General features: G+C 31.0%; 4 protein-coding genes across 17 annotated transcripts; 2 read left to right on the forward strand and 2 right to left on the reverse strand.

Annotated features, from left to right (window-relative positions):
* The first annotated feature begins 1,600 nt into the window (after nt 1–1,600).
* Nucleotides 1,601–5,373, forward strand: LOC100741080 ((Lyso)-N-acylphosphatidylethanolamine lipase). Of its 7 annotated transcripts, none has more exons than XM_033323855.1 (9): nt 1,638–1,830; nt 2,088–2,284; nt 2,368–2,491; nt 2,719–2,795; nt 2,925–3,131; nt 3,496–3,819; nt 3,965–4,082; nt 4,237–4,423; nt 4,533–4,908. In XM_033323855.1, the coding sequence occupies exons 3-9, from the start codon at nt 2,475–2,477 to the stop codon at nt 4,767–4,769; spliced, it is 1,167 nt and encodes a 388-aa protein (XP_033179746.1). In that variant the 5' UTR covers nt 1,638–1,830; nt 2,088–2,284; nt 2,368–2,474; the 3' UTR covers nt 4,770–4,908. The 7 variants fall into 7 exon arrangements, with proteins under 7 accessions (XP_033179745.1, XP_024227080.1, XP_024227079.1 ...); XM_024371308.2 differs by having other exon boundaries at nt 2,195–2,288; XM_024371309.2 differs by having other exon boundaries at nt 2,195–2,284.
* On the reverse strand, nt 3,338–7,378 carry LOC100746195. Its single transcript, XM_033323856.1, has 6 exons — nt 7,130–7,378; nt 6,822–7,017; nt 6,512–6,749; nt 5,837–6,416; nt 5,411–5,764; nt 3,338–3,663 (listed from the first exon to the last, which is right to left on the reverse strand). Exons 3-5 carry the CDS (start codon nt 6,628–6,630, stop codon nt 5,450–5,452), a joined length of 1,014 nt encoding a protein of 337 aa, XP_033179747.1. The 5' UTR covers nt 6,631–6,749; nt 6,822–7,017; nt 7,130–7,378; the 3' UTR covers nt 3,338–3,663; nt 5,411–5,449.
* Nucleotides 7,379–9,213: 1,835 nt separating this feature from the next.
* Nucleotides 9,214–14,484, reverse strand: LOC100741200 (retinoblastoma-like protein 1). 4 transcript variants are annotated; one of them, XM_003493651.4, is made up of 8 exons: nt 14,212–14,484; nt 13,170–13,701; nt 12,810–13,106; nt 11,989–12,090; nt 11,698–11,795; nt 11,208–11,591; nt 9,746–11,131; nt 9,214–9,666 (listed from the first exon to the last, which is right to left on the reverse strand). In XM_003493651.4, the coding sequence occupies exons 1-8, from the start codon at nt 14,347–14,349 to the stop codon at nt 9,478–9,480; spliced, it is 3,126 nt and encodes a 1,041-aa protein (XP_003493699.1). In that variant the 5' UTR covers nt 14,350–14,484; the 3' UTR covers nt 9,214–9,477. The 4 variants fall into 4 exon arrangements, with proteins under 4 accessions (XP_003493699.1, XP_012247454.1, XP_012247455.1 ...); XM_012392031.3 differs by having other exon boundaries at nt 11,208–11,588; nt 14,212–14,349; XM_012392032.3 differs by lacking the exon at nt 11,989–12,090 and having other exon boundaries at nt 14,212–14,483.
* Nucleotides 14,485–15,314: 830 nt separating this feature from the next.
* On the forward strand, nt 15,315–22,092 carry LOC100741402 (polycomb protein Asx). Of its 5 annotated transcripts, none has more exons than XM_024371305.2 (8): nt 15,315–15,968; nt 16,105–16,360; nt 16,491–17,615; nt 17,700–17,981; nt 18,092–18,913; nt 19,001–19,237; nt 19,554–19,597; nt 19,918–20,016. In XM_024371305.2, exons 1-7 carry the CDS (start codon nt 15,700–15,702, stop codon nt 19,557–19,559), a joined length of 2,997 nt encoding a protein of 998 aa, XP_024227073.1. In that variant the 5' UTR covers nt 15,315–15,699; the 3' UTR covers nt 19,560–19,597; nt 19,918–20,016. The 5 variants fall into 5 exon arrangements, 4 of the variants coding, with proteins under 4 accessions (XP_024227073.1, XP_024227072.1, XP_024227070.1 ...); XR_002947710.2 differs by lacking the exon at nt 19,554–19,597 and adding an exon at nt 21,803–22,090 and having other exon boundaries at nt 15,316–15,968; nt 19,918–21,713; XM_024371304.2 differs by lacking the exon at nt 19,554–19,597 and adding an exon at nt 21,803–22,092 and having other exon boundaries at nt 15,316–15,968; nt 19,918–20,191.
* The last annotated feature ends 354 nt before the right edge of the window (nt 22,093–22,446 follow it).

Raw genomic sequence — 22,446 nt, forward strand, 5'->3', positions numbered from 1 at the left:
GCCCGAATTGTACTTGTATCCTTGCGCCACGTACGCTATGCATTACATCGAATATAGATATAGGCACAATCATTTTTCTTTGAATACGTTTATTGAAATGTAAATACTTGTTACCTTTCTTACGTCCTTTATATATTTTTTTTACTATATCTAATGAAATGAAAACAATATGATCTACTCTTTTAAATGGGTGGGGATATTATACGAGAGCATTTTATTTTTTTCCTTCACTAACCAATCTTTTTCCTATGTTTACATATTATCAAGAAACATACATTACTGTACCTAAAATGAAATTATATTTTGAATACTGTATAAACATCAATTAAGAAAAATATTTATAATGGTCTACAGTTCAGTTAACAAAGTTATCGATTTCTAGCTCTGGTGGTATTGAACGTGTTTTACAGTTCCCTTCGTTTTCCATTATCATTTATGACTTTCTTATTGTATATTATCGGTTGTATCTTTCGTTAACAAAAGGACAACAAATATACATATATATCTCTTTTTTTAATTATTATTTTTTATCACTTAACTTTGTTAATCCAGTTTTATCATGTTTTTATAGATACTACTTCTAATAGAAGTGCAAGTATAAAACTATACTTATCGTATAAGTCTGAATTCCCGAAACAATAGGACCGAGTAATGAGAATTGTGCATGGGTGCAATGAGGATGTGCTGATTGGGATGAATAGCTCATATTGTCGGGAGAGCCAAAAGCACCCAGGAGCCTGTGTATAGAAGCTCTCTGATCATTATAAAATGCCTTGTCTGGTATTCTTCATTGTACTACGCTTACACTTTGTTGCGTGTTACAAAGATAAAGTATTAGTTTCATTTACTTTATGAGACTATAAAGACCAATGTTAATCATGCGGATAATTTAATTATTCAAAAGTTGAAAATATTTTAAATTATTAATTGGAAACAAAAATAAGATCTTAACCATTAATTTTGTGTAATCGATGTAATCGATGTTAACCTGTTTTTCCTCTTATCAATGTATAAAACACCTATTTCTATACCTTTTCCGACAACAATATACGACATTCTTTTTTTATCTTTAATCGCTGTCTTTCACAAATCGATATATTCTATCATTTCCAATATATTTTATTCTCTGTAAGTTTCACATTAATTTATATGCCAGAATTTAAATATAAAACGATATATGTTAAAAAGAAACTGTAAGTAATATAGATATAATATTATTTAATGGGAATTATTATAAAATTGAATTATCGTTCATATCAAATCGCCATGAACTTCTCTAACTTACAAGATAACGAATAATATAAACTACGCTAGAATAATACGAATGCTAGTAAACAAACAATCAGTTTCTTTCTTCCTTTAAAAAAAACTAAAATATTCATAATATACAATATATACATCTACATGTTAATGTTGGTTATCGTGAAAGTTTTTAGGTTAAATTACATTCGCTAGATGCAACACTTTGTTTATTATCGTAATAGAACTTTCGAAAACTAATGTGCTGATAATAAAGTAATTATTGCGTAGTTTGAAAAAAAATTTATATATATACATATAACAATAAACGATAAAACTTGTATTTTGTATTTCATGAAAGAAGAAACTCCACAAATTCTTCAGCACATCAGCACATATGTACATCAGCTGATTCTCCCACTCTTTCGCTCTTCAACAGACAGTATACTCGAATCGACACAGACTAGATAATAGAATTGGCTACGTCGACGCACTGTTTTTCTAACATTGACTACAAAGAAATCATCGTATTCGAACAACGACAGCACCGTAAAAGCTAATGGCAAATCATGAAATTGTCAGATCGAAAAGGTACGAATCAAACGATTTTAAATATCTCCTCCTTCATGACTGTCAATCACATTATTATTTTTTTCTTAGTTCAAACTGATTGGTTTTTCCATGTGTTTCGGCGACATCAAACACACAGCGTCGTTCAGAATTTATTATAATTTCATTATCACGATTGCATCATCTTTCGTGTTCAAGATTTAAGTTAAAAAATTTCGACGCGCGTTTCAATGTTGGCAATAGAAATTATCGTTGTAATTAATAGATTTATATTATAGATAACCGCACACATAGAAGTATTTTGAAACATTACATAGATGTATAGAAAGAAAAATGAATATGGAAGTCAAAGAATTAACTATATTATGTTGGGTTGCATTTCAAGGTCACGCGCCAAACAATTTTAGCACGAAGAATCATAACCAAAGAAATATGTAGTTAATCCGATTTCAAGTTATATTTTACGTACAAACACGTAGGTAATTTATTTCGTAATTTACGCATTACAAGTCTTCAAAATTGAAACTACACAGATCTCACGTTTAACATGCTTGTCAGGATTTATTATATAACATGAGGCAATTTTTCAAGTTCAGTGTCATATAAATTGTAACGTGACATTTGTAAAACTACATTGTAACAGTATCGAAAAAAAACAAAATACAATGATACGTGATCAATGGTATGTATCATGAAAAATTTCGTTAAATTAAAAATCCTTCTTGTTATTATTCTATTTTTAATAATTAATATTGTTTTTATGTAAAAAATACTGTTATAAAAATGTAATTTTATAAATATGTAATGCATGATATAATGTAAAATTTATGAAAGGTTTAGTAAAGTTTATTGTTTATTTATGAAAAACATTTTTTATTCATGAATAATAAATCTTTTTTTATTCACTAGCTGGTTTTGGGAATGGTTTAGCTGGTCTGGCTCATCTTCAGCTATGTTACGTTCTGTTGAGAAAAAAATTCTTTCTTGTAAGTTACTTAAATTATTTATTTCTCATTTAATGTTTATATGGTAAAGTAGATTTACAACTTAACAGGATAATTTCAAATAGGATAATGATTATTTGATTTAACAATTACTATATTTTGACAATGTAGGTTTGAAAACTGCATATCGAGGATGGTATGTGGACATAGGACCAGTTGTAGGAACATCAGATAAAATATGGACCATTTCTTTAAATGAAGAATCACCAAACACACCAATTGTTCTGTTGCATGGTTTAGGGGCAGGTGTAGCATTATGGTGTTTAAATCTTGATGCTTTGGCTTCACAGAGACCAGTGTATGCCATTGATATATTAGGTAAAAATAGAAGGAAATTATAGATCTCTTAAAAGTCTTATTACATATAATAGATATAAATCTTCAATTTTATCCAATTATTTTTCAAAGTAAGCTGTTCAGATATATACTTTGTTCTTTAATACAGTAGCTATCATGCATGACTCATAGATGACTGAGATTGAACTTTGGAATTATATATAATTTGTGAAACAAATGATGTTGCATATTTTTCAAAGAGTGACAGTTGGTATCACTGTATTTATTTACCTATAAGATCATATAATCACAAATTAGTATTAAATTAATTTGTTGATCTATAATGTACAATTATGTTTTTGTGTATTTGATGTTTTATGTAAAACAATTAATTCTTGTTATCCAGGTTTTGGTAGAAGTAGTCGTCCTGTTTTTAGCAATGAAGCACAAGTAGCTGAGAGTCAACTAGTTCGTTCCATAGAGGAATGGCGCAGGGAGATGCAGTTAGAGAAATTTGTGCTGTTAGGTCATTCAATGGGCGGTTTCCTTGCAGCATCATATAGTATGCAATATCCTGAAAGAATAAAACATCTAATTCTTGCTGATCCTTGGGGATTCCCTGAAAGACCTGTAGAACGAATTTCCAGAGCTCCTATGTGGGTAAAAGTTATAGCATATATAATGGAACCATTAAACCCACTATGGCCAGTGAGAGTAGCTGGTCCATTTGGTTAGTTCTTATTCTACATTTTCATGTGCCAATTTCTGAGATATAAAATTTTGTACTATTGGTATATATAGTAGTATATAATATGTATTCATGTTTATATAAAATATGTAGTATTTCATAGTATATAAAATGTTATTTCTTTTAGGGCAGTGGTTAATTGAAAAAACAAGGCCAGATATAGTAAAAAAATTTGCACCTGTATTAAAGGATGACACTGCTGTGATTTCACAGTATTTGCATCAATGTAATGCCCAAACACCATCGTAAGTATTTAAAATCTTTAAATATAGAATAAAAATTTTTGAATTCACACAGATTTTGAAGTCTTACGTTCTTAACTTCATTGAACGAATTTTTCATATATGAGTTTTTAAATATAAAATGTAAAAGTTACATTTTCACATGTCCAATGAAAAGTGGTGAGAGTGCATTTCATGCAATGATGCAACATTTTGGTTGGGCCAAAAATCCTATTGTTAGGAGAATGGATAAACTAAGTCCAGATATTCCCATAACTCTATTATATGGTAGTCGATCTTGGGTCGATAATTCATCTTGGGAAACACTTAAACAAGCTAGAGCATTGTCGTACATTAATGTTCAGGTAAGAACATAAAAAAGAAGATATAAAGATCTTAAGATATAAAGAAAGAATTTCGAGAACGAATTATGAATTTTAAGTTATTTCAATGGTATATTTTGATTGATTATAGGCCATAACAGGAGCAGGACATCATGTTTATGCTGATAAAAGTGAAATTTTCAATAAATATGTATTAGAAGCATGCAATCTAAGTGATTCGATATCCCATTTAACAGTATCAGATATTCGTTCAAACATTAAAAATATAAATGAACAACAAATTCCACTTATTTTAACTAACGAGGAAGTTGACTCTAAAACCGTTCAGGAACAGGAATTGAACACGCCACAAACGCGATCTAGTTGAAATTTAGTATAAAATTTTATTGTTAAATCATACTCTATTGACTTTAATATCCATTCGGATGAATTGCATGATTTATGTGATTTAGATTAGGTATACATGTACTGCAGTATACCAAACAAGAATCACGTGTTGATTAATATTATTGTACAATTTAATTTCTAATTTATGTTTTACTTTGTTAATTTTATAATTTATAATTTCTTGAATTGTTTCAAGGACGACAGTACTCAATTCTTAGTTTAAGTTTATTATCCCACCACCTACGTCTCCGAAAACTAGTTGAATGTTGGAGTATTGAATTTTTGTACAAATTTCAATTTCTTGCTATGATTATAGATATGATAAAATAAATAATAAATATTGAAAAAGGGAATAACAGTACATGTACGGAATTATTTAAATACTTGAGATTGATCACAAACAAAACATATAATAAATCATCAGAATCAAATCGAGTCAATGGGATCAATAATTTGGACGAATATTGCAAATATGTCATGTTACTTACATGGGTCTTACAGAGGGAAGTTGAATTGTACATTATGCACAAATGTAACATAAAATAAAATGAACTGTGGGAAAATAAATATCATTAACATTAGTTTATTAATGTTTGTATAAAACAAATTTGCTATACTAACTGTTTATATGCTATCAATTCCCTATTGTTTATCATGTCCTTACTGTTTTTTGTAATAATCAATGTTTTCATCATAATTGTCTTCAGTGAAATCATTATAATCGTTTCCAAGATCATCATTGTCACTTTGTTCTTCAAAATCATAAATAGAATTATCTACTCGATATTTCTTCATTTTCTTTCTCTGTTCTTTTCGTCTGTGATATAAAAATTGCTTAAACTCATTCTGTTCTTCCCTATTAGTTACAAAATTTGGGCTATTTTTTATATTTGATGTAGAATATGAATTCAAGGATGGCATGTTTTCTATTTGTCTTATCGTAACTTTTTTTGATTTATTTAATGAGGATTTTATCTGCAAAAAAGAGAAATATCCTTAAATATTATATTAATAATCATAGCTATTATACATATGTACATAATATACCTGAGACATAATTCGAAAATGATCTAATCCAAATACATCATGTCTCATTACTGGCAAAGTAATACTAAAGTTATTATTTTCAACATTCTCAATATTTTGATTAACATCAGAAGTTTCAGAAGCAGTAATGGTCTGTTGTATAGCATCTGGATATGGACTAGATACATGATCTTCCCCAAAGTCCATAATCTTCAATTTTTGTTCTACTTCCCTTAAAATACTTGTACCTTTACATTTGACAAATTTAATAGGAGGTACAACCCCTATAACACGGAGTTGAGACAATTCATGCCTCAATTGAAAGGCACATTTTTGCAAAAGTTCTACTATATCAGTATTCTCAGTATTATTGTCTATCCAATATACATTAATGAATTTAAAATCTGCAGTTACTTTAACATGAGAAATCTCTATATTCTTATTTAGAATCTCAGGAACTATCTCTCCAGTTGACATTAAATCTGTAATATACTTCATAAAAACCTTATTTAGAACAATCATCCTTCGCACTGTATATATAGAAAGTTTACTTGTTGAAGTTGCATGTGCATAAGGATTTATGTTATCATTGATTGACTCCCTGTTTACAAATAAAACAATCACCATTTAGTTAAAAGGAGATTAAGAAATAATAAATAAAATCTACATCTGCTTAGAAAATGTAGAGTGTACTACCTTTTTGGTTTGTTTTTGTTCATAATTTTATTCATAACGTTTGCTTGTTTCATTATATCATATTTTGTGCTGTCAGTAAAAATGCGTCGAAAAATTTGTTTTACTGTTGATATTTCCATATTTTGTATTTTGTTGTGGAGATGTATTTTTCGTGACACAATACGATATTATTTTGTATTTAAAACATTGATTTACATATTATTTCACATAAGTAATTTAAATATAATACAAAAGCACTCCTTTTATGAAAATAATATAAAATTATTAGATTTATTACAAATTGCCGTTACAACAAACTTTGTATACTTACTATGAATGTATTGAGGTTATGTATTTCATTCATGTATCCTTTAACTGTTAATTAATTCAGTAAAAATAAATTGATGTCTTTATTATTTAAATATAACCTACTTTTTTAACATAGTTTTATGGCTATGTTTTATTTTAGGGAACACAAAATTATTGACTTTTTTTTGCTTACAATGTCATAGTTTTCGATGTTCCAACTAAAAAATAAGTTTTAAAAATATAAATATATAAGTTTTTCAAAGATGAGCAAAGATCGCAAAATTCAAAAGGTTGTATTTCTTAAATGATTTTTAAAATGATGAGTTAAACCTCTAATTTCATGTGAACTACATCATATCCCATTTGGAATAAAAGTCCAGATATCGAGAGAGAAAAAAGCAATCGATTTAGTGTGGAATCACCTTTTGTTTTGTATTACTAAGGTTAGAGAAAAGTCATGCAATCAATCTTTCAATTTTCTAACCTATAAATCTCTGAATATTAATTTGCTTTTACATAATCGAGTCACCTTTAATTGTCATTAATGTTCATTATATTAAATTAAAAATATTGTAAATAAAGAGGAAAAATGTAACAATTATTATAAATTTCTTTATATTTTTAAAAATACTTTTTATATGCAAAAATTTTTAATAAAATAATTAAATTGCAGAATGTACGATATATGTAAAAATGTGTAAAATATTCAAAATATTTGTTATAATATTTTGAGGGTGAAACACATCTCCAATTAAATTCCATCCCCTTAGTCGTGTTTATAAAGATATGAATTTGCATAAAGACTCACAATAATATTAGAGCAGATGTAACATATAAAATTTTCGCCTTTTATTTTTCTAATTTACTTTCGAATTACAATACTATGTACACATAAACTATTTAATAATTATTATATGCCAATAAAACTCTTTACAATTTCTTTTTTATCTAAAAGAAGTCATTAGAGGAACTGCCGTATGTGTATGAGAAGCAAGATCTCTTCCTCACTGAACTATATTGTTCTAGTTCGAAAACTTTTCAAGTACACTATTTGTGCTGTAAACTATCATGCGTAATAACGATACTGAAAATATTGTTATTACAATCGCGTTACGACTTCTCTTCGAGATAATCGACTCGTATTTTTACTTACAAATTTTTTACAAAATTTTTTTTTGTTCCGCATTTATGCAAAATTTCTTGGACAAATGAGAGCTTTCCTTTAAACCCTAAGTCATTTAAATATCGATCTAATCTTAATAATAATATTATCTGTAATTTAATATGTATTGTTTGACAATAAAAAGACAAATTTAATGAGATCAAATGTAAAATTTGAAAAAAGAAAAAGAAAAAAGAACGCTTACATCCTAACATTACGCACCTAGTTAGGTGTGATCGGAAATTGAAAAGTCTCAGTTCACGAAACAAACGAAATCTCCGAGACACGCGAATAACTTATTATAATCGAAAGATCAAACAATATATATATGTATACATTAAATGATCATACATTTAATTAAATATCACCCAGATCGTATTTGCATGCTTCGAGCACTCGACTGCTTTTGTAGCATGTTTAAATCTACTGGTAAAATAAAATTTCTTTAACGTCTATGACCGTAACTCTTACAAATTCATCATATATTATATATAAGTTAATATATATAATTGTAAAGATAGTACATAGCTTGATTAAAATATCACTGATCAGCGATATCAATAAAAGTCAGAATCATTTCCAGTATAATACGAAAATCGAACGATTCATTCATAATCATCAATTGATAGACACGTAATATACAGGGTGGTTGGTAACTGGTGGTACAAGCGGAAAGGGGGTGATTCTACGCGAAAAAAGAAGTCGAAAATATAGAATAAAAAATTTCTCGTTTGAGGCTTTATTTTTGAGAAAATCGACTTTGAATTTTCGCTTGGTACGCGTGCACTTTATCACGTCTCGTTATAAAGGATCTCACTGTAGATTTTAAAAAAAATTAAAAAAAAAATTTTTTATTCTATATTTTCGACTTCTTTTTTCGCGTAGAATCACCCCCTTTCCGCTTGTACCACCAGTTACCAACCACCCTGTATATTACGTGTCTATCAATTGATGATTATGAATGAATCGTTCGATTTTCGTATTATACTGGAAATGATTCTGACTTTTATTGATATCGCTGATCAGTGTTTTTCGTATCTTCTCTATTAACATGTGATATAGAATACTTACACAACGAAAATATAATATTTAAAATTAAACTACATCTAATGCCCAAATTAACTTTTTTACATCCCGGAATTATTGCCTTTGAAACAATGCTTAAAGTAACTTTCTTTCAATTAAATTCATTGAAATAATTAAAAAAGCGCACTGGAAATAAAATTCTGTCTTTACCTAATATGACATTATACTATTCCTACGTACGATCAGTTATTACACGGCCTTTTTCTCTGTTTCTAACATGATCATACCTGAGAACATTTCGAGCGAACATTTCATTTATTTTAAGCCACACAGCCAAGAAACAAAAATTCGACTTCAAAATGATTGTTCCTATTTGTTTGATTTTTTAATTAATTCTTTTTTATTCAATGAGAACGACGTCTCAAAAAAATAGTTTTCCTTTCATTACCCATATTTTCAATAAGTTATTTTAACGTTCAATTAAATTCTCTTATTGATTTTGCGTACGTCGTTCGCCAATTATGTTTTCCAATTTACGCGCAACAAATGTAGTTGTTTTTTTGATCGGAGATGGTCCTCCATCTGACATCTCCACGTCAGTTTCATCCGTTAAAAGTCGCTTGCCCACAGATCTTTTCGGGTCGACAGAAATCATCATTTTATTAATAGCCTCCAAATCCTATAAATAAGAACAAAATACGTATAATACATGATTTAACAATAAAATTTTACATAAGAAATATGCGATTTTAATTTACCTTAGCAGGACTACGACTAAAGCAATAACTAAGTTGTGGTGCTGGAGAAGCAGAAATAGCTTTCGGATCTAATGTACGTGTCATAATACTACTGGTGACACGTCTCACCGGTGAACTCGCGGGAGGTTTCCCTTTCGGTAGTGGACTTAATGATAGATTCATTACGCTTCCGCGTGCTAGTCCCAACTTATTCGCCACTTCTTTCACCTGTGGTACGTATACTGTATTGTAAAATTTAATTAAATCCCCACGTGTTTCTTCTCCGAAGTTCTGCGAAGTCCCAGCCATGTTTGTAGGTGTAGGAGGTGCCGCATTGGTTTCTTTGTCGGATACATCTTTCTGCCCGATCTCTTCATTATTCTTCTGTAATTCGCCGGACGGTGTTTTAGCTATAAGTACTGATCTATATATGTGAGATTCTGCTTGTGGTTGTAATCGGTAACATCGCATGATTTCAGTGAACGAATTCTTCTCCATCTTTGCCAACTTGCATATGACGTAAATTGCACACATTAAAATTTGATCTAAGTGACGGTCCTTCATTAATTCTGTTCGTTCCTTAATAGAGTACTCAAAGATTGTCCATATCTTCTTCTTTAAATCGATGTCCATTATTTCTAACGAACCGCATAAATCTAGCATGCGTACACTAGCTAGATTATAGAATTTCCTGAAAAATAGTGCGACAGAACCGGTTCGTTTTGGTTTTGCTGGCTCTCTGTTAACTGCTACAGTTTGCATCGGAGTACCTGTAGATTGTACACTAGATGATCTTGGAACTGTAATTTGTTCAGGTAAGAGAAGTATTCTTGAATTGCCATCAATGGTCAAAACTTTTGATGGTAAAACACTTTGACCTGTCACTCGTAAGACGCTTTGTCCACCAATTCTAGTGTCAGGAAATAGACGTTTCTTAGCTACACCAGATGCTGCAACAGGAGACTGAAATCTTTCTGAAGCAGAGGAAATAGGGCTTTGTTGAACATCGTGATGAGTACCACGGTCCAAAGCGATTCTTCTCAATACGGGTTGTCCAGGAATATTTGGGTCAACAGTTTCCAACATGCCTGGTAAAGAAACTTCTTCGCAGCTTGGTACACCTTCAGGCGTGGATTGAATGGCACTCCACAAAGGACTATCACTTTGCCATGCAAGCGATTCTAATATCTTTTCCTCTATTTGATTCAAATGCTTTACAACATCGCGTGATAATTGATTTTCCGCTCTAACTATAATTTCTATCACTTTATAGAAATAGTAGGCATCTAAACTTAAGGCATTCAAAATCCAAGGGAAGATTTTGTCGTTGCTTTTATATGAGTAAATGACTATCTCTAAGCAACAAGCAAATAAGCACTGAATAAAGATTTCTTTCGTGAGAAGATTCTACAACATACCAAGATAAGATATTATTCATCTACTGATTTAGTTTATTAAAATTTTAAATCACTAATCAACATACCGTAACGTCATAATTTGGTTTCTTGCGTTTCTCGTCATTTAAAATCATTTCTAGAAGTCTATAAAAAAGGGTTTGACCCAAATAAAGTCTCATCTTTCCAAAATCTGACGTGGTATCATTCGCGTTTGTACTTTTGTTGTAGTTGGCGCAAAATAGTTCTCCGAGCTCTTTGACTTTCGTCTCGACGAGCGTCTTTACGTCTTGAGAGCAACTATTTAAGATTTGCAACAAATTTTCGCTCGGTGATGTTTGACCTGCTAACATAGCTTGGAGTCGAATTACACTCTGCGTTGCAGTGGATACTGGTGTCACATTAGTAATATCTTTTGGTCTGAGGTAACTGCGTCCAGTTAATGGAGTGGGTGGAGCTAAGTGTTGTATCTGCTATAAACATTAAATATACATCAATTTTTTTACAATAAAAATTTATTTAAAATTGTAAGGTTTATAAAAATGATAAATGCATATATATAATTATTTTAATACTTACTCCGCTATATTGTTCTTTCTTCATTTGAAACTGTTCATGTAGATCACCAACATTCATCATCTGTGTAGGTGAACCGATGTTATTACTGGCATCATGACCTGAAATGAAATAAAATTATGTATAATATTTGTAACATATTAATATTCCATTCTTCGAGTATTTTAGGATAAATTATATACAGCTGTCTTATAAACAATTTAGAATTTATATGCATTCATGCCAGAGCCTTATGCTATTTACTACCAAGCTTATTACTTTCTTATAGCAGCTTTCGGTGTACTATAAACCTACCTTTCATGAAAATACGTTTAGATAATTTAGCATGATAAGTTATATCTTCTCCAACAATTTCCAAACTTGATATTCCATTTAATCTCACTCTTCTCCAATCAGCTATACCACAATCAAGATAAAGCAGACACAAATTGATTAACAGCAAGAAATGAAAATTATTCAAAAAGACAAAATAAAGATTGTTAGCTCATTATCTGTCCTTTATTAAAAAATGCAAATCAAAAAAACATAAGCAAATCTATAAAATAACCTTACTGGTTTTATACAAATAATTACAGTAATGTCACAGAGAATTTTCACAGATTCATTAAGAATCTACATGTTGTGATAAAAGGATAAGTATATTGATTTCATTATTTTATAAGTCAAAGTAATAAGCTATTATTTAGTGACTAAAAGAATCAACTGAATGAATTTGCTTCTCATTCTCTTTCATTTCTTGTTCTTTTCAACTCATAAGAAAACATGCTTACGCTTTAAGCATTATTGTATATACAAATAAGAAAATTTGCTATTTATGAACATTCTAAACAAAAATAGAAATAATAGTATATCATTTTATCTGAATTTGTAATTTCATACATATATGATAAGTTATATTAATTAATATAGGATAAAATAAATAATAAGATCCATATCTTACTCAAATTTATGATTTACAAGCAACCTATGTTTATGAAAGCAAAAATGTATAACAACAAGCATACAGGCATACAGTTAAGAGCACTATTTTATTTACAAGCATTGTTTCCTTAGTAGTAAGCGAGTTTAAAAGCTATAAAAAAGGTTAATATAGAGTAACAGCAAAAAAAAATTACCTAAGAAAATCCTTTCATCAAAGTCTCCAACACTTAGTACATGTTGTTCATACACTCTGTTAATAGCTTTGCTATTTCCATCAAAATATAAAGCTTCTAAAATACCAGAGAAATTTGTCTGATCACCACGCAGAACTCTTTCATTGAACAATTTATTAATATGATTTTTCAGATAATATTCCTTAATTACTTTAGCTTCAACAGCAATAGCTTCATGACGTTCACATAATAAGCTAACAATACAATTTGCTGTCTGTGGTGGAATATAATTTTCATCATTAAAATTTGATGGTAAACCTGTCAAAAAATATATAAGTAAAAATCTATTTCTTCTTGCATACATAACCAGCATATATTTACCAGGAAAATTAGGATTTAATAGGTCCTTCCTGTTAGCCAACAAAGCATTGCTATATATAAGATCGCAACACACTAGGAGAAGATGGTAAGAATTAACTAAATCATCAGAGATATCTGGAAATGCACCCTTTATACAAATAAATAATGTCCAACAAAATTCAAATACTCTTGCAGGTGTACATGGCATTGCTTTGTGTCTCCTTGATCTTGGTGGCCGTGAAATATCATCTACAGGATCTTTAAATATGTCAGTAAAGATTGGCTGATACTTTTTGAATATAACCATTGACACAGCAAAGTTTCCTTCAAGTTTCTCAATCTTTGAACGAAAATCTTGCGACATATTGGCCATGTCAGCCCAAGATTTACTTTTTGTAAAAAACTGTATCAAAGGAAGATTACACAATTGTAATAAACGTGTCAATGAAACACAATTTCCTTCCACATTAGTACCAGTCTTCCCAACAGTAGGTATAGATGACTTACGGCAAGCTACATATAATGCACACCCTATCCAATGTAACTGATCACCCTGAAAAAACAGACAGGAATTTCTATGCGTATATGATTACACAGATACATGTACACATATTGCTTTTAAAAAATATACACATAAATCTGATATAGAATTTTGTAAATAACAGTAGACAAAAGTAAATTACATTGTAAAACATTGATGAATGCAATAATATTTAAAATCAGTGTCAATTTTTAAATAGTAGAGGATCAAATTATGGTAGTTCTACATCAAGTTCTTTTATAAATTAACTATTGTGTTTGAATAAAAATACTTTATATAAGCAACTAACATTTAGTCTTATTGTTTTAAATTGGTGCGCTTTAATCGGTTGAGTAAAACAAACCGCGAATTCAATAACGTTAAACATTGAGCAGGGGAGTTAAACGATTTGTATATTGTAGATAAACAGTAAAAGAAACATATTTTCGATTTATAGTTCAAAGATGAAGAAACTACGGTAATTAATCTGAAACAATGAATAGAATGTGAAATGATTAAGATAATGAGTAATTCAAAAAATACCTCAAGAGTATAATTTTGTCGAATAGTCTCATAAGATTTCCAAGCTTCAGATGCAGCAGTTGCATCCATATTCAATTTCTGACACAAATCTTGATGTCTACTGTAAGTAGAGTCTTCTACATCATCTGACTGCCCCATTTTTATCTAAAAACTTGAGAAAAGCCACAAAAAAACACGATTAATTTATACTGATATATAAGTGAGGTGCGCCATACGAGAGCTCCGTGAGGGCTTGGCGGGAAACGACACGAGCTCCGCCATATTTGCCATGTTGGCGGGAAATGTAGAATAGCAATTATAAGAAAAAAATCCTTAGGTCGATTTTGCACGAAAATTTAATATATTCCGCAACTGACTTATTTTCAAAATAATGTATTTTATGCAATATATCTTGGATTACAGGAAGAATAAGAAAATGTCCGTTTAAAAAATTCCTAAACATTAAATACGAATTGGTAGTTTTTACAATCTTTGAAACAATGAAACCAAAATGGGCGGTAAAATTTTCGGACAATATTTTTTTAATTTTAGAGGAGTATAACGTATTGTTTGTTATTTATAAATGTTATCATACGTATAAATAATAAATTGATTAAGATTAATTTATGTGTTAAATTATTCATTAATAGAATCCACGAAATTTTTATTAAGATACTACGTATTATCCAATCAAAAGTCAAAATCTTACTCTTTGTAATTTAAAATGATGTGTTCTTATTGGTCTTCTATATTGAAATATATATATATATATATATATGTGTGTGTAAATATTTGTGCATTTGCATTACCTGTGAAAAAGTATTTGGTGGAAAGCAAGATGCTTTTAGCGCATTCATCTTTCTGTTATTCTTATTTATGTTACATCGTTGAAAATATCTTTTTTTTTTTTCGTTTATTTTAAACCATACATGTTAAATATAGGTATCATATGATAACTTTGCTTGTACTTATATTTGTGTTTTCAAAATCTGTCAAAGTTTAAATTTATGATTCATCAGAAAAAATTGTGTGGTATTTATTAAATTTAGTATAGACGACGTATAGACAGATATTTATGAAACCTGCTGGAACTAAGAAGCGCTCTCTATGTCGATAGCGCTTTCATGGTATAAATATGTAAATACAATATGGCCGATAGAAGCGGAACTTTGCGAGTTTTTCCGAGTGGCATTTTGCCAATGGATTAAGAAGCTGTGAAATTTGTAAATTCATTCGAATTTTCTACGTGCACAAATCTTTAAATGACACGGATTAAACGATACTGTATAAATCGTTCAAGTTTCCTTGATTATATCGAAATGTCAGTAAGGCGCTACTACTAAAGAATGTTTATTTCTCTCCAATCAGAGTAATCGCTTTTTTTAATTTTTTCCTACAATATGAAATAAAACGTGAAAAATCCGCTTTTGGTCGAACACAGTGTTATTGTGAGTTCATGTTCGATTAGCCGGCATTTCAATCAACGATGTTCACAGTATAGGTACTGTCATGGACACAGATGTAGAACTTGCCAAAGGTGAAGGGTGTGAAACTAGTCCAGGTTGCTCTGGCTATTCTGGCATGGTGCACAGTAAAAAAGTTATTAAACATGCACTACGTCAGCAGGCTAAAAGGCGTAGAAAAAATACTACAATTGCAGCTGGCAATTCTCGTACTCTTCCAAGGATTGTCGTTAAACCACTACCTCCACCTCCACCGAATGATCCTCCTTCTCCTGTTAATAATGTACAACATATTAATACTAGTAAGTCAGATATATTTATTAATTTATGTTTACATAAGCTTAAATAAATAAATAAATAAAATGATATAACATTTTAATAATTTCAATATACATTGATTTACTAGTTTATTGTTATATATGTTAGTATAACGTTATTCAAATATAGCAACCGAGGAGCCTGCTGCCACAATGAGAGAAGTCCTAGCAAGCTTGCCAGGATTTAGTTTAAAATCTGGACGTAGACGATCAACAAAACGATTATCAGCAACTGCACAACTAGAGGCTGGTCTTGTAGATCTTGAGTCTCCAGCAAGTATCTTAGCAAGTACGAGTTTACGTGCTCTTTTAAATAGGCATACCTTTCAAGGTTTACCACCTTTATATCAAAGGAAACTTGCACAACTTTTACCGGCTGTAGATAGACAGGTAATTTTAACAATGTGTTTATTAATAATGCTTAACTTCTAATGCTTTATTATCTTACTTATTTATTTTTTTGAAATATTTAAAATTATATCTGTTTTATAAAACTTTTTATTTTATCTGTTGCTACCAGGATGCTGCTACATCTGGATTAAATAATGAATTCTTTGCACGAGCTTGCTTAGAATGGCGTAAACGTTTGGCAGAAGGAGAGTTTACTCCAGAGAATCAACAAAGATTGAAGATGGAGGCAGAGAGAGATAAGAATAAATTGGATCCATGGAAAGTTAAACATTTTGAACCCATATGGGGTGAGAAACGTGAACCTAAACTTAGATCAGGTCTTCACTGTATTACTGAAACAAGATCTGGCGGAGCTGTAACGCGTTCAAGTTTAAGACTTCGTTTAGAATCTAATGTAGATACACCTGTATCAGATACTCCCTGTCCTATTATGTCTGAAGATAAAGTCGAAGAAGATAATTGTAAAGTTGAAACTAGTATAAATAATTCAGACGAATTGAACGAAACAACAGAAATACAAGAATTATTACCAGCAGAATATAATGAAACAACGCATACATTAATCGATGAAAAACATATAGAATCTGTAAACATAAATTCTGTAGAAACGATAGCTGATACTGAAATGCATCAGGATAAATTAGAGGAAGACGAGAAAATTATTGATCTTCCAGAAAAACAAGATATAATTGAAGAAAATGAAGTAGTAACTCAGGTTTGTCAAGAAAGTATTTCAAACACGACGAATTATGACGAAGAAATTCATTTACCTCAAGATGAAAAGAATCTTCAATCAATGGAGAACCACATCCTCGAAGTATCCGAGGAAAATAGAATACTCTTACCTGAAGAGAATACTTCACCAAGATCCAGTGAACAAACAGAACAAATCCCTCATACAACCAGGGAGACATCGTCCCAATTATCAACAGAATGTACGTCTCAAACTTCCATAGATCAAGTACCGCAAATTTCGAAACAGGAAATATCTCAAATGTCGGAAGAACAAATTTATCCAATGTCTGACTGTGAGACTACAACTATACTCGAGACTTCACCATCGCACGAGCAAGTTAGACCGACCGAAATCGTTATGGATGATTCTACGTTAATTAATAACAATCAAACTGAAGCAACACAGGTTTCTCATGAGAATCCAACGGACGGTGAATCGCAAATTCCTGAAGGAATGGAAATCGACAGTGAAACGTTGCAACGTATTCACGAATTGGAGGTGATAATTTATACTGTTTGTAAAGATTTACAACATAAAATTATCAAGTTCTGTTAAAAAACAAATATGATACACCTCTTTCAGGTAAGGGGAGAAATGCGCGAAGTGTACGAAGAGATTTCGGGATGTTCTGAAGAAATAATATACCCTATTCTTGATGGAATGGAAATGGGGTCGAATAATGCCGAAGAAACTGAAACGCAAGTGGTCTCGGGGCAGTCGGAAGTTACTAGAGAGCAGCAAGATGTAAATAGTGGAAACGAAGATGAAGCTCTTCGAGAAGCAAATAACTACGTTTGTTCTGAAATGTTAGAATGTAGTTGGTCGGTAGACCCCACAGTTAATAATATTAACAATAATAACAGGGTAAGTGTACTGATAAAAACTTCAAATAATTTCGTATCTCCTTTTTTTTTAATGTATAATCATCAACAATGTATCTTTATATTGAAAAAAGTTAATTTTATTTTATGAAGACTCAGGAAGAGCTTCAAGTTCCATGGCCACTAGTAGCTGCAGCTCTTGATGGATCTGTGGCCGCTAACATTACGGTAACCACTCAGGACGAATGCAACGAGACACCTACTTCGACTGATTCAGCTAACCCACCACAGCAATTTATTAATGCAGATTCTAATGTAGAATCAGTCAACTGTATTCAACTACCAGTTGTTCAGGGAACTCCGTTTCAGTCAGAAGGTCTCGCAATCGGTACACCAGGAACGAGTTGTATAATGAAGAATTTTCAGTCTCAAAGCCCACCTATTATTACCTTTCCACAACTGCAGTCCATCAGATTTGTACAAACAAACTTTTCTGACCAAAACACTACATCGACTTTGAATAGCACATCTCCAATTACTGCTCAAATTCAGAATCAACAGAATACAAACTCGCAAGTGAATATAATGAGAACGCAAGAAGAAGTCGTTCAATTAAATACTCAAAATAGCACCACACGGAATATTAGAAACACCGTAACTCAAAATCAAGTTCCGAATACCGTAACGGCCGCGATTGGTGTACAACCACAAAATCGTGCACAAAATACTATTGTTATTCAACATCAAGCGTCGGCTCCTACGCAACCACGACAAGTTGTAGCAACCATACAGCAACAACAATATCCTGGTACGGCAGTCGCTGTATCCTCAAGATCTTCACGTTCTAATAATCAAGGTAGTCAAAGAGGTTCCAGGAATAGTAATAAAGAACAAGGAGGAGGTCGATCTCGTAGTACTACAAAAGAACCTCCTGGTGCAGTTAACTTAGAACGCAGCTATCAAATATGTCAAGCGGTAATTTTAACAAATCAACTTTTGTTAGAAGAGTTTGGAATTTAATTTTTGTTTTATGTGAAATAAGATGTATTTGTGCTATTGTAGGTCATACAAAGTTCACCAAATAGAGATCAATTGAAGGCTCATTTGAAACCTCCGCCTAGTTTACTTGCCAGAGGTGATGGAGCGTTTACGACGAATAAATCTGGTGGCCGTACAATTACGACTGTCAAAACTCAGAAACCATCACAGACGATACAAAATAAACAAGCTCAAAATAAAACGCAAGCAGTTATGTTAAGACACGTGTTTGCAACAGCACGCCAAGCTACTTCCACAGAGGTATGACATACCTCTTGTAGAAATTATATGATAGTAGCATGTTACATGTTACATTTTTTTCCTATTTTATTCTGAAAACAAGGGTGCATTGTTTGTCTAATTTAGTTTTATTTAGGTCCTAAGTATATTGAAAGGAAATACAAAATCTTATTTATAAATACAAATAAAATAGAACAGAAAAATATTAGGGGTATCATTATAATTTAAATGTTTCAAAAGTTTATTTAATCTTGCAATCTATGTTTGGAATATTCACACATAAAGTAGAAACTCAAGATTGCATCATATATTATTTCATATTTTTCTGTGTGTACAGTGCTAATCTTGCGGGTGGTTTGTGATGATCACTGTATCATACAGGTACCTAAATAAATAAATCTACTTACTAGTTTTGAGTTTCTAAAAGTAGTAGAAACAATATCGCGATATTTTTAAAATGAGCAACAACCAAAATGAAATATCAAAGTGATCTATTTTACAGAACGATTCTTGTTTGAAAATAAATAGAACAAGGATAAAAGAAATTACATATATTAATAAAAATACTTGGGCGTCATATATTTTTACTCGTGACCAACCAATTGCAATTATACCTCCTATAAGAGAAGGATATAAATTTAAATTACTGCTTTAAAATAAAAAGAATTGTTAAAAAGTTTAATTGTTAAACAACATTTTAGGTTCCAGAAAGCAATACCGTAGCACAATTAGGATCCACTACAACAGGCGGATTAGGTCAATATATACTAGTACAGAGAACAGGAGTTGGAGACAGTGCACCAAGAGCATCTTCTGCTCCACCTCTACCTCCTCAGATCGCGGGAATGGGAGTCGGGGTGCATCTAGTACGTGGTAGACCAGCCAGTGCAGGAGAAGGTTCGCATCAGGCCGTAACGTTGAAAGCAAGGGGCACCGATGGTAGAGGAGGCGGTGGCGCCGAACCCGGAGCACCTGGTATGATCATGGGTGGAGATCCACCACCTCCCTGCGAATGTAATATGCGAGGTGCTATGGTAATATGTCGACAGTGTGGCGCTTTTTGTCACGATGACTGCATCGGGCCTCAACGTATCTGTGCTACCTGTCTGATACGTTAATCATTGTTTAACAATTGTTTCTGTATAAATTAAAAAGAGGCCGTGCAGAGTGCTGAGTATCAAATTACGAATAAACATATTATTTTGGATGGAGTCTTTATCAAAAATGATATATTGCATGAATTTGAAAATAAAGCTGGAAGACCTCGTACGGGCAACCGAATTTGTTGTTCAGCACTTTAATGTAAGTGGTAATTCATGTAGCAGAGAGAATCAATGAATACAGTTGCAAACATTTCTGAATCTGTAATTTTGTATTCTCTGTGATTATTTTTTCAGTATTAATTGGCGGTTGCTTGTGCGTAAAATCTTCTCTTTATGTTGTCCTGTATTTTAATATATTTTATTTTATTTGTTTCATGACAATGAATGGTTTTTGCCAAAATTTTAATAAAATAATTTTTTGTAAAATAATTTGATTGGTTTTTATGTCTTTAATTGGTGATTGTATATAATGTGTAATTGATGATTTGAATGATTGAAATATTACAACTGTATTCTTGTAATTCTCATCAAAGAGAGTGAAAAAAAATAAATCTCTTATAGTCAGACTCTAATACCGTCTTCCAGTAAGCATCACATTTTTCAACATACGTCTGTACTATTTATTTATTAGTAGAACTTTGAGTTTATTCTTATTACCTAGAAGATATTCCTGTACATGCTGATCTCAACTTTTATTAAAGAAAGTCAGAAACTTATTCTTATATGCTCTCTCGTACTCATTTCTGTTAACATAGTTTTTTAAGTGCAAGGACAAAGTTTTCATTCATCATGGGACACTTACTATAATGGAACATCTTGTACAGGAATGTTGTTTAAGGATAACTATTGATGATTAATATTATTAATCTATTGCAGTGATGAAATCTAATTAGATAAATGGTAGAATTTACATATTTTAGCTTTATCTCTTACTTCGTTGTAAACGATTTTCTAGAATAAATATCGGATATGTTATTTGCTTCACGTTAACATGAAATTAAATATCATGAAACGAAGTATGGAACAAGAAAACGCATAAAAGTAAAAACCATAGTTCCACAACCAACATTTTACATTGTGTACATAATTCGCATTTTACAGATGTCCAAGTTTTTATATATGTTTTTGAATCTTTACGAGGAATATGATTCTTATTTTACCACGAAATAGATCTTCGAAAAATTAAGAGCTACTATCATATTATTTTCTTATGCAATTGTAGCCAAATATTTTACGATCGTTGCGTCTGTGTATAAGTACAATAACATGATTCATGTTTCGCTAAAAAAAGTATGTGTCATCGACTTTGATCGAACATACAAATTGTGTTTATCATATAGGTATATAAAGATAAATTTTCGTACTGATATGTTTCTTTGAAATCATAGATAAGAGTATGTAGTATTATTGCGATTCGATAGAACAACCATTGTGTATTTGTCGCTCAAATGTAAATAAAATCATATTCGTTTAATATGCGCAGTGTACGTGATGACTAAAGTGCGGATTTGGCGATCGTGAGCGTTGTGGGAAAACAACACCTAAGCGGTATGATGGAGCAGAGCAATTTTAAGTTTCTGATGCGGTTACGAGACCCAGAACCATCTTCAAATATCTGCAAAGTATACTTCGTCACAATGCAACGTACGCTGAATTCGTACTTTATACGATAACGCATTACCTGTCGGAAACAGCAATAGCTACTTAACATGTATGTACAAAGGTATTCTATATTTAAGAATGCTGAAATTAAAAAAGTAGTATTAAGTCAGATAAAAGAGTATTCCTTTCAAACCATGAGATTATTTTTATCTTTTCTTTTTAAGTTCATCACGGAAGTTACAACATAATACTGAAGATAAAGGATTCTGTTATTTCTAAGATATAAGTTTTGGCATTCAAATTTGGCACGGATACTAAAAAATTTGTATTATCTTTTAACACATTATTATCGTGCATGGAATATCTTATTCATATATATTTGAATCATTTTAATGTTTTAAACAAATGTTTTGATATTTTATAATTGCACGATTTTACATTTCTAGCAATTAATAGAATCAACGGTTGTGATGATATTTTTCCTTGGAATTTTCGCCATATTGTATTTCATTTTTTAACGCGAAT

Source organism: Bombus impatiens, unplaced genomic scaffold (assembly GCF_000188095.3).
Source record: "Bombus impatiens unplaced genomic scaffold, BIMP_2.2 scf_1275, whole genome shotgun sequence".
Classification (NCBI taxonomy): domain Eukaryota; kingdom Metazoa; phylum Arthropoda; class Insecta; order Hymenoptera; family Apidae; genus Bombus; species Bombus impatiens.

What these genes read in the sequence shown, in the direction of transcription:
- LOC100741200 (XM_003493651.4), bottom strand. Translation starts at nt 14,349, where the DNA reads ATGGGGCAGTCAGATGATGTAGAAGACTCTACTTACAGTAGACATCAA. An exon ending in ATTAAATCCTAATTTTCCTG is followed by an intron (nt 13,107 to 13,169) that starts GTAAATATATGC and finishes ATTTTTTGACAG; the next exon opens with GTTTACCATCAAATTTTAAT. An exon ending in AGAAAGAACAATATAGCGGA is followed by an intron (nt 11,592 to 11,697) that starts GTAAGTATTAAA and finishes TAATGTTTATAG; the next exon opens with CAGATACAACACTTAGCTCC.
- LOC100741402 (XM_024371302.2), top strand. Translation starts at nt 15,700, where the DNA reads ATGGACACAGATGTAGAACTTGCCAAAGGTGAAGGGTGTGAAACTAGT. An exon ending in AATACTAGTAAGTCAGATAT is followed by an intron (nt 15,969 to 16,104) that starts ATTTATTAATTT and finishes AAATATAGCAAC; the next exon opens with CGAGGAGCCTGCTGCCACAA. An exon ending in ATATTAACAATAATAACAGG is followed by an intron (nt 17,982 to 18,091) that starts GTAAGTGTACTG and finishes TATTTTATGAAG; the next exon opens with ACTCAGGAAGAGCTTCAAGT.
- LOC100741080 (XM_033323854.1), top strand. Translation starts at nt 1,799, where the DNA reads ATGGCAAATCATGAAATTGTCAGATCGAAAAG. An exon ending in GAAATTGTCAGATCGAAAAG is followed by an intron (nt 1,831 to 2,718) that starts GTACGAATCAAA and finishes TTTATTCACTAG; the next exon opens with CTGGTTTTGGGAATGGTTTA. An exon ending in TGAGAAAAAAATTCTTTCTT is followed by an intron (nt 2,796 to 2,924) that starts GTAAGTTACTTA and finishes TTGACAATGTAG; the next exon opens with GTTTGAAAACTGCATATCGA.
- LOC100746195 (XM_033323856.1), bottom strand. Translation starts at nt 6,630, where the DNA reads ATGGAAATATCAACAGTAAAACAAATTTTTCGACGCATTTTTACTGAC. An exon ending in AACAAAAACAAACCAAAAAG is followed by an intron (nt 6,417 to 6,511) that starts GTAGTACACTCT and finishes ATTTGTAAACAG; the next exon opens with GGAGTCAATCAATGATAACA. An exon ending in ATTTTCGAATTATGTCTCAG is followed by an intron (nt 5,765 to 5,836) that starts GTATATTATGTA and finishes TCTTTTTTGCAG; the next exon opens with ATAAAATCCTCATTAAATAA.